Here is a 12,744-nt window from a genome sequence, read left to right as displayed (position 1 = left end):
GGTACGACTTACATCTATCCAGTTGGCGTCGCGAGGAGGCATGGTGAGAAGATGTAGCGTGCAAAGCCAAAAGAAAGTCTACTATTCAAGGAAGGTGAGGATCTAAGAACTATAGTATGTGCTCAGGCGCATTGCCGTGGCTTCGAGACTTGCTGATGCGTGCCCAGGTGGCTTGGAAATTCCGCTGGTGCCGAATTCCGAGTACCAAGAAGGCGAAGAACAACGGCGCTCGTAATGATGGAATCGCTGCCGCAAAGATCAAGACGGTCGGCAAGAGGGGAGCAGAGGTCAAAAGGAAGTGTGAGTGTAAACCAGCGGTTTGGCCTTGAGAAGCCAATGCACCCTTGCCCTACCGGTGGGGGCTACATCTTTTCAGGAACGCGCACCCTGCAGTAGACGCGGCTCACTGGGCAGATGCTGGACAGTTGGATAATGCCAAGAGAGGCTATCGGGAAGGTCACTTTAGCACTTTCCTTTGGCACGCCATCAGTGGTTTGCGGGCGCGGCAAAAACCCCAGGTAATGCTTGAACTTGATGGCAAGACTCTACTACAGATCACCCCTGAGCCGCATTGAGGTTGGTGCTCATGTCGCGTGCCCGGGCAGATGAAGCGTGGAGCATGATGATGGAGGGAAACGGCATCCCGCGCTAACAAGCTGCATCTGTGGCCTTTACAACTCCATCGCGTAGCGCACTCCTGACGATGGTCCCTATATCTGGAACTCTCCGCTGGCGGATGTAACACAGCCATTGCAGCTGCACTTAGCCCTGATCGTCCGGAACCGTTCCTTACTACAAGACCAAATTTAACGCATAGTTACGAACCACGAGACCACCACGAAGAGCTCCGCAGACCAACTACCCGCGTATTCGGCTCACGATAGCGGTACCACTGCTCATCGGCGCATGGAGGCGTAAGCTAGTGCGACGCCTCGTAGAATCAAGCACACGGAAGAACGTTTCGTTGTCTTGGCGGGCTGACGTGGAGGGCCGCTTTAACCGAGACTGCAACCCCTGAGCCAAGTTAGGGGTCGCTGCAACGCATCGTCATTTGCCAGAGCGTCCGTCTCCGATAGAGTGCCGTTTCACACCTGAGCGGTAACAATGTCTTGTGTGTCTTGACAATCGCGCGGCAAACTTGCCAAGGCCTCACCGCGCATGCAGCTGCGTATACAGAAAGAACAGGTCTTGTTACCCAGATGAATCTCTCCCTGTGTTCGCGCCCTTCTCGCGATAATCCGATTGCGTTCTCGTAAAATTGCAGGGCTACTTGGAAGAACGTATTTCCACTGTCACGATAAGTCAACTAATCATGAGTCAAAATTTGAGATACGCCTTCGACGCCTCTGTCATTGCACTCCACCCGCCTTGCCCATCGTAGCGTGTGGCAACTGCTTGAAGCCGCCACCCAGGACCGCAGGCAGCGTGCTTGCCGTACCTGGCGCTATCCTCGCCCACGATACCCCAATCGAGAAGCCTGACGTGTGCTCAGGAGCGATGACATTGTCATTGGCCTGACACAAGTTGGTTAGCAAATATCGGCATGCATGGCTGTTTGCCGGACCGAAGAGCCTTACATCAACAAGCAACCAATGTAGCTTTTCCTGCAGATACGTTCCAACAACATTCTCATCCATACTGCGCAGTTCCCCTATGCGCATCCGGTCTTCCAGCGCTGCTGTCAATGCAACCACGCTGTTGATCTGCATCTCGGTCTTCGCCTGGCCAACCGCGTTCTGGAAACCTGCATATCCAACGAACCCAGGCTCTGACATCCATGCCTGAGTATTCGCAGGTCCGGCGTTGATGTTCATATCTGCGTCCAAGAAGACGAGGACCTTGGAAACACCTCCAGGCCCCACATGTTGTGCGCGTATGACGGCGGAGTACTGGTACCGGACATCGCTGTTCTGCGGACCGGCGACATGCTGTTCGGCGCGTGCGGTCTCCCACGAGAACTGTGACGTTGCATCCCTCCCATACAGTGCGTTTACTCTACCAACCAGAGTGTCCGTTGCGGAGAGCCCGAGGAACTCAGGATACGTGGAGCCGAAGATTGTATGGTCGCGAACAGAGGCTGAGGTCCAAAAGTCGCCTGCTGTATTGCGATGGAATGGATAAAGAGCTGTCGATGTCAGCGTCATCAAATATCGAGTAAGCGGTCCGTGATGCACTCACGTGTATTTTCGTCCGCCTCTGAGTACGGTGCAGTTGCAAACGTCGGCCAAGGGTTGACGTGACTCTCGACGAAGCTATCCGGATGGAGGTCTTGCCAGATGGCAAGCAATCGGTCGACGTTGCTGCAATAGTCAACACCCCACTAGAGTAGGCTGCGCGGTACTTACGTGTGAAGCAACCAGAAGATGGGATCAAATGCAGAGTACGCCGCATCGTACATGTGACCTCCACGGCCAATGGCATTATGCAAAGTATCATGCACCGACTCCAGACTATTCGGGATGGCGCCCTGAGCATCAGTTTCCGCCATGCTGTTACTGACGTCGAGATAATTTGCTTGCATGCCCAGCATCTGGTAAGTCTGCTGCATGAGGTTCACCCGATTGCTGTCCAGAGACTCCGCTACAAGGTCGTTCTGGGATTTCGCATTCACGGCCATACTAGCCGGGTATCTCTTTGTCGAATTCCAGAGTATCCACGGTACACTCTTGAAGTCATCAACTGGCAAAGGATGGAAGTAGTAAGCGTACAGCGGATTCGGAACTGAGATTGTGGTCGTCGACTCCCCACTTGGAACTTCAATCTCGACCATCTCCTGTTGTACGATCGTGGGGAAGGAGCTCGTGTCCTTGGGCGGTACGGCAGCGGCGTCCCAATACGGCATTCGGAAGGTGCTTAGGGAATTGTACATTCTCTCCCTCGCTTCTCCCGCCGGAAACTCCGAGATTGCTTGTTGAGCGTTGGAGTAGAGCAGCTCCTACTAGAGGTTAGTGGAAGAGAGGTTCTGCAAGTCTCTTTTCGTACTTCTATCAGGCCAAGATAAGGTCTATGCCATGTGGGAAACAGGTTGCTGCCATGAGCGCAATAGCCGTTACTTCCATTCGGATGTTTGCTAACGTCATCCCATGGTATATAGGGCCGACCGTGTATTCCTGATTTCGATCAGCATATCTCAAGAACGTATCTGGTGAGGTATTGCACGGAACAGTTCCAGAGCTTACCCGCAATCTGATAGTAGGAGAACTTGTCGTATTGACCTATGCTCTGCAGTCGTCGCAAGCCCAACAGATAGACATTGAACTGGTCTTTGTTTCGTTCCAACTCTCGTATCTCCAATCGAGGATGTACAGTATCGATACCAAGCCCATAGACACCCAGTACAGGGTGTATGGGGTCCACTTGTCGGGTTCTTCTACTTTTCCTTGGCACGGCAGTCGAGTACGTTGGGGTACAAAAGATGCAAACGAAAGTCAACAACCAGAGCGCTCTAGTGAGCATCCTGAAAGTCACTAAGTATTGGCTAACGCAAGAAGCAAAGCGAGTTGTCGAGAGCGCGGACGCTCTAGCGAGAGAACAGCATCAAGTTCTGAGGGATTTGAGATGAGCAAAAGACGGGCTTCCTGAAATGGCACAGCGAAAACAGCTATGGGCTGATTCTACATCAGCAGTATAAATGTTGCACATGCTCCTCATCAGCTTATTCTTTATCGTGCATATGTAGCTAAGCGCGAGATGCTTACACTGGTGATCAAGCCTGTGTAGTACTCGACGCGTAAGGACAGAGTCGTGGCGAAACGGCCGATTGGTATATGCTCAAGAAGCACACGAAGTGCTAAACATAGTATGTAATCTCGTGGATTGGGTACTAATACATGGCAGTTTACAATAAGACAAGCTCGGTGTGGGAATGAGAAGGCACCGCATCAATGATCAGAACATCGGGCATGCACTCATGCTGTTTATGATACACGGCATATATAGCAAGCGGCTTCGCGATTAGAATCTCTGCAACATGCTCGCAAATGAATAGCCAAACCAGACCTATCCACCTAGTCTGTTAATGCGGCGTTAGATGGCTGCGGGTTAGCTGTACACCACGCTAGTCGTGACCTCAACACCGCCATGTTGCGACACATTGCTGACGACCCAGACCACATTGGCCAAACACAACGTTGCACCTTCCTATTCAAGTTTCGGTGTGGCTTCAGCCATAAACTGAGTTGCAAACTTAGCAAGAGAATATCGCCTCTAGAATTGTGTATATGAAAACTTTCAGGCTGATAGTAAGCCATGGATATGCAAAGAGACGCCGTCGACTCCAAGTCATACAAAACGTAATAGTACAGCCACTAGAATAGTACTCAACACACCAGGACACTGGCTAGTCCAGGTTCAAATCCATATTCGCGTACGCAGACTATGCGTGGTCACCCTCACCAGTCTCGTCGTGATGCATTTCAGTCCCGTGAAAAGCATCGCCGAACGCCGAATCATCGACAAGGTCCAAGCCCAGGTTGTCATCGTGTCCATAGTCGGCCAGAGCGTCTCCAGCACTATCAATGTTGTCGAAGCTTCCAAAGTCGGCGGTGTCGAACATGCTGCCTGCATCAGCGTCGATGTTGGATTGAGGCATCCCGCCGACGTTGTTCGGGCGCTGGTTGTTGCTCATGTTTGGCTGCTGGACACCGCCGGCTGGCTGTTGGGCATTGCCTGACTGGTCGTTCATCGTCCAGTCATCAGTCTTGTCTCCTGCACCCGCCATGCCGGACATTTCTACATCCAGATCCAAAAGATCGGCTCCTACATCAAGGCTTGTATCCTGTTGATCGAATGCCGACGACTGGTTCATGTTGCCGTGTGGTACATTGGGTGTACCGGTGGCGGACTGTGATTGACTTGGTGGTTGCGATAGTCTAGGCAAGGACATGTTGCCGATAGGTGTGCCAGAAAGTGATCCCGACCCATATTGATCCAAGAGGTTCGCGGCAGAGTTATCTTCCATTGAGCCCTGGTTGTTCATGCCATTCGATGTGCCGTTCGCTTGCTGTTGGGCTCCGTTGCCGTTCATCTGCGCTTTTGGAGGGGAGGGCTGTTGTACTTCAATAAAACCACCCTTGTCTACACAGACAACCGCCTTCTTCTCATCAAACTTAACACCCAGCGACTTCTCCAAATCTTGTACAACTCCTTCGACCGGGTTTGCGTCATCACCGTCGCTCTCGGTGGAGCGAGATAGATCTCGTAGTCGGCGTTCGGCTTTGATGTAGGTCCTGGTGCGCTTCAACTGTGCCACCTTCTTCGCGTGCTCGGCCTTCATCTTGTCAATCTCAGCCTGCTCGTTCTTCGTGTACTCTGCTACACGCTTCTCGAAGTCCTTGAGTTGGTCTGCGTCCAGCTTGTAGTAGTTTTTGATTTGGTAGTTGTCCTTTCCTGGCTCCACATTCTCAGCTCCTGGGACGTCCAAGATGCCAGCAGTAAGAGGAGCAAGCTCTCCCATGAGGCCTAGGCCTAGATCAATCGGCGCGATCTTTCCAACAGCGTACGGTGATGAGAAGATCTCCTCCATCCACTCGTGATGCTGCTTGTAGCGCGACAAGCTGATCTCGCGCGGAGTGAGGAAATCGAAAGCATCTTGTGTCGCGTTCTCCTCCTCTTCGAGAGTGTTGTCCGGCGCTAGCACGCCTGCAGCGGGTTGACGGGGTTGAGGTTGTGTCGGCAAGCGCTGGCGTTTGGCTGGCGGAGGTTGTGCAGGATATTGCCTGCCTGGGTACATGGGGTTGTAGCCCTGTGGCTGAGGCCCTCTCATCGCCTGGTGTCCAAACTCGACTTTTGGCCAATTCGCCTGATCGACCAGCATGAATTCCTTGCGCATCAACGGTCCGGCTTGCTGAAGTTGAGCGCGCATCTGGAACTGGGCCTGGACCTCTCGTGGGACGGGTATTTGGGCGGCGGGCATTCTGCTTTGTGGATCTGCGGGCTTGTAATGCACAAGCCAGAGATTGGGATCGATGTTTCCAGGACCTGCGGCGATTCGATAGCGATGGCGCGCGTGCACGGCATATGGTTCGCCGGGGTAGTGGTAGCCACTGTTGTGGACGAGGACTTGGAGAGTCTATAGGGTGTTAGGCATTGCGCGCAAATGACGCCTTGGTATACATACGTATCCGCGTACGTTCATATCGTATGCGGTCTCAGCATCAGCCCACACCATGCCGTCCGAGGCGAACATGGTGCCCATGCGCGGGGGCTGCCATGTGAGGATGACAGTGCCATCTTGGGGAGGGGCTGCGAGGTAGGTCCACGCGACGGGGGACGTGTCGCGCACGATTTGGGGGCCTTTGATGAGGTACTCGAGGGCTTGCGGAGCTTGGAGGCCCGGGAGAGTAGGAAAGCGGTACGAGGATATCAGGTGCACATGGGGAAGGAGGTGATTCGGCACCTGCGCACTCGGGTCGGGGGCATGGTAGGCTTGGTTCATGCCGTACATGATGGCGGAGATACTGCGACGGGATTGCCGCGTCGGTCGGGTCGGTTTGGGTGGTGATGCAGCGGGCGCGAAAGCTGGGGTTGGTTGATGTCTGGAATCTTTGGCGCGTTGGGACCGCGCGACTGCCAAGATGTCGTCGTAAGCGGTTAGCGCGGTACTCGGCTCCTACGAACACATGTTCAACTACACGACCACGGTGTACACAAAGGTGTTAATGTCCTGTGTGTTAGTGAATTGTAAGTATAGCGTAGGCTTTCAGTGGAGACTTTGCTTCGTACGCATAAGACAGCTGTACCTAGGTATCGAGGATGTTCTCTTTTGCAGCCGGCCGTGAGCACCTGAAAGATCCTATCTCAACCTTCCCGAGGTCCTGTATCGTCGGAGTGCTGAAGCCAGCTTCGAGCACTATGTCTATCGTATCTTATTGATAGTATTTTTGCATAACGCTCCGGTGTTGACTTTCACCTAGGTACTCATTCTGCACAGTTGTGGAAGGATTTCTTAGGTTCAATACCAACACTAAAATCAACCAACTATCAGGCACTAATGATACGTCGCTATGAATTACGGAGCGCCAGGATGTGGCCGTATACAGCAAACCTGGATGCAAGGAGGGTAGGAAGGCCTTCTCTTGCGAAGGCGTTGTATCTTTCACCTCCAACCTACCAATATCTGGACGTTGAACCTCTGCAATGAGCCTACCTGCCACTTAATGTGATGTGTCCCAGGGGCACTATGAGCTTCTCTTGTATGCAAATAATTGTACATGTTCTTAGCAAAGCGATAAGAAGCTACCCTATTAGTGATGAAGAGAACGAGTGAAACATTCGCGTGAATTATGTATCCCAATGAAAGATCAGCTTTGACTGGCGGCATATTTCGCGAGTCAGCCCCACAAACTTGCATGGTGTTTTCGACGAGAACGGCTAAGTCGATTCAGTGGGGGTAAAATGTCACCGGCCCGTAACACGAATTTTTATCAGGCCTCGCTCACCCAAGGCGTCGAGCCGCAAAATAACAATATAAACGTTACAATTTGGCGACTTTTCATCAATCATCGATCACCGATCACCGCTCATCGCCCGTTTGGGCGACGGTGAATTCGGCGGTCCTCTTGGCAAAAGAGCAAAACCGGGCTTGTGGTTTAGTGGTATAATACTCCCTTAGCATGGGAGTGGTCCAGGGTTCGATTCCCTGCAAGTCCATCTTTTTGCGCTGCTGTACAGCGCCCTAGATGGGGGAGAGTGTAGAGGTGTGGTGAAGGTTTGGGATTTTTTGCGTTTTTTGGTAAGACGGGCATCACGACTCGTCACTCTACGCAGGTGATGCAGGTTCTTTGCTCAAAACTCGCCCTATGCTCGTTTCTACAGCCATCGTATGATGATGTCTTTATTTTGTAACCGTTTTGTCAGCCTCAGGCGTCTGGTGGTTGTGGGCGGCATTACAAAATCGCGCTTCTCCAACAACCCCATGGTAAAAGATATGCGACACCAGCTGCATACTGACCAGCGTGATCGATCAGTGTAGCGCATCGGTTTGAGCACATACGACAAGAGGGTGCCCACTCCAACATAATCACGACACTCCTACTTAGCAAACAACCCCATAAATCTACCCTCTGAGTCTTTTCAGCAGCTCCGAATCGGGGAAGATGTAATTGTGTACACCTTTATGTAACAAAGTACGATCTCGCAAAGACAGTTTTAGTTCACCCTTCGCTCGCAGCAAATTCTGTCCCCACTCGACCGCATGTCTGAAGACAGCAATCGCTATATGATCTGGCGAATCCAGTGGCGGGTCAGTGTTCAAAGCTTTGTTAATGCTACGTATGGCGCTCAACAAAGGAGAGGAAGACGCATCCTCAGCATCGCCGCACCACTAGCTACAAACGATCCGAGCGGACGCGAACATAGCTATCATGACTTAGAAAAGTCTGAATCATCGGCATCTGCCTCATCTGCGCCTGACTTCCCCGGTGAGAACAGGTCAAATGGTTGATCAAAGAGGAAATCAAGCATGCCACGATGCATCTCCGTCTTCTCACGCAACCTCGGAGTTCCGGGCTCTCCACCGATATCCAAAAGCACCACTCCCCATTCTATCGCGTGTTTTAATGTGTCGAAACTCTTGATATCAGTGGTATCATCAGCGCCCTCCTGTGCGTCTGACTCAGCGGTCCGGATAGCGATGGGAACGATCGTATCACGAAGCTTCGCAAGTACTGCCCTTTTGGTGTCGCTCTGGAAAGTTTCACGTAGAACTTCCTCGGTGTTCTGCGTAGTGTTGTAGACGCTGGCTTCAGAGGAAGTACGTTTGCGCATACTTGAAAAGAGGAAGCGCCAAGCGATCAGATGAGGTTCGTGTTCTCGTAGCGCTTTAACCTCATCGTCCGGTGAGCTGTTGACGACGCCGTCGACGAGATCTAGTACGTGACCTTGGGCCACTGCACTCGATTGAGCATCTCTGGTCTTGGATTTCCAAGAAGCAACTAAGTCAGTTAACTTCCCATCAAGAGCGCCAGTATTTGCTCGCTTCCGACGTTTTCGGAACGACATATGTTCCTTGCCAGGAGCATACAGCGCCCACTCGTCGCTGTCATCTTTGCTAAATTCGAGTTTAAAGTCCTTAGCGATAGCGTCTCCGGGCTTGTGTATCTCGTCGCCGTACATTCTGTCCAACTTGGAGAGGTTGTTATCGATATCCTGTCGCAGACGATCTAGAGTCGGACGTCTCTTGGGATGATATCGTAGACAGGACGAGACGAGCTTACAGAGACGCACGCTGTATTCTTTGGGAAGATCTTCCAACGCTGTTGGGAAAACGCCATCTTTGCCGACGTTTCCTTCCCTTAGTTTTTCATTGGAATACCAACCATCGGTTCTTTCTCTGGCTCGTTTGTAGAAGGTTTCTTCAGACTCTTTGTGAGCCACCATCAGCGCCCAGGCTGTCATAGCCAGGCTCCAGACATCCGATTTTTCCGAAACGTCCCAGTAAGCCGGTTTCCAGTCGTGTTTAATTTGCGTGCTGTTTTCTCGTTCCTGATTATATATGAGCAATGCCTCCGTCGTGATGAATTCTTCAATACTTACTGGTGGCTGCATTCCAGGAGTGCCCTGATACCGTCTGTTGTCAACATCTCGCGGATCGTCTTGCTCAAAAGCAACATCAAAATCAGATACAACGACATTTGGATATGCAGGGTACCCATCGTTATTGGACCGTAGGAATACGTTGGCATCTTTGATGTCGGAGTGCACAATTGGCCGCCACTTCTCGCCTTGACTCTGGGGTTCTGCATTCGGTGATAAACAGGTACCATGCTGCAGAGCTAGTAGTGCGTCGGTCGCTTGGCTAAGAAAGTACCAAATGAAGTGCTCGGGTACAGCTTTTTGCGGAGTATTTGCATGTCCACGATGGACGCGTGCAAGGGTCCCAAGATCGGCGAACGACGTGTATATGTTATACAGGTCTTGCTCTGAAACTTGATCATCAGGGCGATTGCGGAATCTCTTAGTGCATTTCCGGTGGCTACTGCCATGATACGCGATCATGTGAGAACAGTGGAGGCTACTAATTCTCTTGTTCATAAAGATCTCATGTTCTGCAGCTTGCCTTTCTGCGTCTGTTATTGCCTCTAGACATTTCACTGTAATGCTCTAAGACTAGTTTAGAAGAGCCATCTGAATGTGCTTTTTGTATTTGACTCACCTCTTCAATCTCACCAGTACTGTTGGTTCGAACACATAAGCATACGGACTTGCGAGGCATTGATCCCTGGCTGAAATGCCGTTTGCCATCGTCGAGCCGAGTCTGGTGCAAAGTCATTGCAAACTTCCAACGACCGTCGTCATGACTGTAGAAGTCTTTTCTCTGGCCTGCCGTAGGGCCCACGAAGTGTTTGCGTGCAGGGTCATTCTGAAGGAAAAAGGTAGGCGACCGCTCACCGCTCGAGGCTTCCGATGACGCCACTGACGCATCATCGTTGTTGTCAGGCTGCTGTAATCCAGTTGGTACTGCTACTGCTACTACTGGAGGCGCTGGGTTAGGAGGAGCGGCTGGTGGAAGGGCTGGTGGAAGGGCTGGTGGAAGGGCTGGTGGAAGGGCTGGTGGAAGGGCTGGTGGAAGGGCTGGAGCAACAGCGCCTGGCGCAACTGCCGTTGCCGCAGGTTGTCGGCCGTTATCTATCTTGCCCAGCCAATGGTTCCTCCTTGCGGTCCACAGCCTGTCGATACTTCCCCCTGTGTTTCTTCCGCGAAGGTCTTTTCTCCGGTTAGCGATGACCTTCCGCATAAACGAAAGGAACGCGTTCCTCGTCCTGTCGTTGGTAAATCCATCATAGAGTGCTGCATCATCGGCATCTATGCTGAAGTATGTGTCAAAACCGTTTATGTTGTCTTCTACTCGAGGGCGCCGAGCGTTCGCCATTGCATGTAGAATGTGCTGGGTGCCGTGGAACGTTACGGGGGATTGTATGAGGATTTGCGAAACAGATTGCGCAAGTCTGCGCTCAAGTGGAATCGAATCTCCATTTCGACAAATATCATCAAAGCCTCTTGTACTGCTTTGTTGATGGCCTTGAGGTGCTGGTTTGATGCGAAGACAATGGAATTGGGGATGCGGAAGCAAGCAAGGAAGGACTATGTGGGTCTGCCGAGGTTCGCTTAGCCGGGCGCTTTGTCGCATTCGGCGCAGGTGTCTTTACTGACATGAGTTTGCACATGTGAGGGCCGGAGAGCTCGATCAGAAGCTGATGTAGTAGTTCACTTGAAAATTCTTTCCAAGGTTGCAAGGAAGTATGCTGAGCAAGAAGCAATCAGAGTGAGCAGCGCACTGGAAAGAGCCGAGTTGTTCTCTCCTACCTAGGTATGATGATATTCATGATTCAGTAACGAGCGTATTTAGCAAGATGTCCTCCATCGCATACCAATAATCAACGATCTCAACAAGACCTCTCCTTCGGACCACAGCCAGTTCACCCCTGAGTTACTCCTGGTCACACTCATACTGAGTTCCGCAGTCAGTACAGTTGCCATTGTGGATCTCGCAGCAGATGGAGCTGTTCAGTGTCTTCAGCGAATGCCAAGTGTATACGTAACGGACTGAATGCCGAGTAGTAGCCCAACGTACCAATTGATCTGGCAGCCGCTGAGACAGCCCATACTGCCGCATGATCCACAGCCCGAGTTGCAGGCCGTGAAGCAGGTAGCGCGCTTTTGAAGGGCACGAGGCTCCATCATAGCATCCCTGGTTAGAAGGGACGTAATACCACGGGGCATGGCAGACATGTCACGAGGGAGGAGGTCGGTGTTGATAATGGGCTTTGGAGTAGCAACCGCGGTGGCAGAGAAGAGAAGACCGAGAACAGTCGCGGCGGTAGTAAAGTATCTCATGTTGACAAGAAGAGTTCGGCGACAGTGGGACGAGGTATTCGAAGTGGTTGTTGGCGAGGTTTCGGTCCAGATGGCTCTGGTAGTCAGACTAGTACACACGCAAGCCTTTTATATGTGCTGTCGGCGGCTAGTATCACATCGTCAGCTTCCACACCAAGACCGTGAATTCTTTCGCCATCTGCCTGAATTCCCGGGCGTATTGCTGACGAGCATGTTGATCTACTTGGTGTTGCTGGCCAAGCTTTGAGCAAAGCAAATGAGAGTTCGCAGAAAGGCTTGTAAATGCGCGCATTCCAGTACAATCCAGTGACGATCATCTGCAGTCTCATTAAGAGTGAGACAACTGCAGCTGTTGTTTCAAACGATCGCTCCAGCGCTGCTTTCACTGGGAGACAACTTCAGCCTAAGAAGACAGCCTGAGTCTTTGCACCGTAAATCGGGCTCGAGACAAGTCATCCCATCTGGTTACTGGTCTAGTTATTCTGAATTGACGAGTAGAGGGAATGAGCTAGTGTGGGGCGAATGACCGTATGGAGACACGATGAAAAGGGCGACGTCGCGAAGGTTGTCGCAGATGCAGCCGTGAACTTACGCCTTGTCAAGCTATTTAAGCCAGCCAACGCGATATGCTTACAAAGAGTGTCCACGTTGGTATTGATGCCGACTGCTGGCGTTCCTAGCCGGGTTCCACCCAACTTGCACAGTATATCCTTTCACAGCTTCTACTTCGACATGTACGTTGTGAAGCTGGATGTGATGTACATCGAGTGAGACTATGGAGTTAAATTTGTCTGAGGACACAAGGCAGGTGAGTAGCTTCTGAGCTTGCAATGCCATCGTCCGACAACCTGCGGGTCGGTCATGCTGAGTCTTTCAGGCTCAGCGACCAGGCGTATATGATGGGCGAAA

At 51.7% G+C, this 12,744-nt stretch overlaps 3 protein-coding genes and 1 non-coding gene across 4 annotated transcripts; 1 reads left to right on the top strand and 3 right to left on the bottom strand.

Moving 5' to 3' along the window:
- Window positions 1-1,349: 1,349 nt before the first annotated feature.
- J4E84_007831 (uncharacterized protein) lies at window positions 1,350-2,842 on the bottom strand (the record flags this gene model as incomplete). Its single annotated transcript, XM_049390409.1, has 4 exons — window positions 1,350-1,514; window positions 1,578-2,125; window positions 2,179-2,300; window positions 2,346-2,842. The coding sequence occupies 4 exons, from the start codon at window positions 2,840-2,842 to the stop codon at window positions 1,350-1,352; spliced, it is 1,332 nt and encodes a 443-aa protein (XP_049241869.1).
- A 1,533-nt stretch (window positions 2,843-4,375) lies between these two features.
- J4E84_007830 (uncharacterized protein) lies at window positions 4,376-6,445 on the bottom strand (the record flags this gene model as incomplete). The annotated part of the gene is made up of 2 exons (XM_049390408.1): window positions 4,376-6,070; window positions 6,119-6,445. The coding sequence occupies 2 exons, from the start codon at window positions 6,443-6,445 to the stop codon at window positions 4,376-4,378; spliced, it is 2,022 nt and encodes a 673-aa protein (XP_049241868.1).
- A 1,133-nt stretch (window positions 6,446-7,578) lies between these two features.
- On the top strand, window positions 7,579-7,650 carry J4E84_007829. Its single transcript has one exon. It is a non-coding gene; the product is annotated as a tRNA-Ala (tRNA).
- Window positions 7,651-8,361: 711 nt separating this feature from the next.
- Window positions 8,362-9,653, bottom strand: J4E84_007828 (uncharacterized protein; the record flags this gene model as incomplete). The annotated part of the gene is made up of 2 exons (XM_049390407.1): window positions 8,362-9,521; window positions 9,650-9,653. The coding sequence occupies 2 exons, from the start codon at window positions 9,651-9,653 to the stop codon at window positions 8,362-8,364; spliced, it is 1,164 nt and encodes a 387-aa protein (XP_049241867.1).
- Between the last annotated feature and the right edge of the window lie 3,091 nt (window positions 9,654-12,744).

The sequence above is a fragment of the Alternaria hordeiaustralica genome, assembly GCF_023758085.1.
Source record: "Alternaria hordeiaustralica strain BMP 2776 chromosome Unknown scaffold_18, whole genome shotgun sequence".
Taxonomy (NCBI): Eukaryota; Fungi; Ascomycota; class Dothideomycetes; order Pleosporales; family Pleosporaceae; genus Alternaria; species Alternaria hordeiaustralica.
The sequence above is the reverse complement of the archived record's forward strand: the minus strand, read 5'-3'. Positions and strand labels throughout refer to the sequence as shown.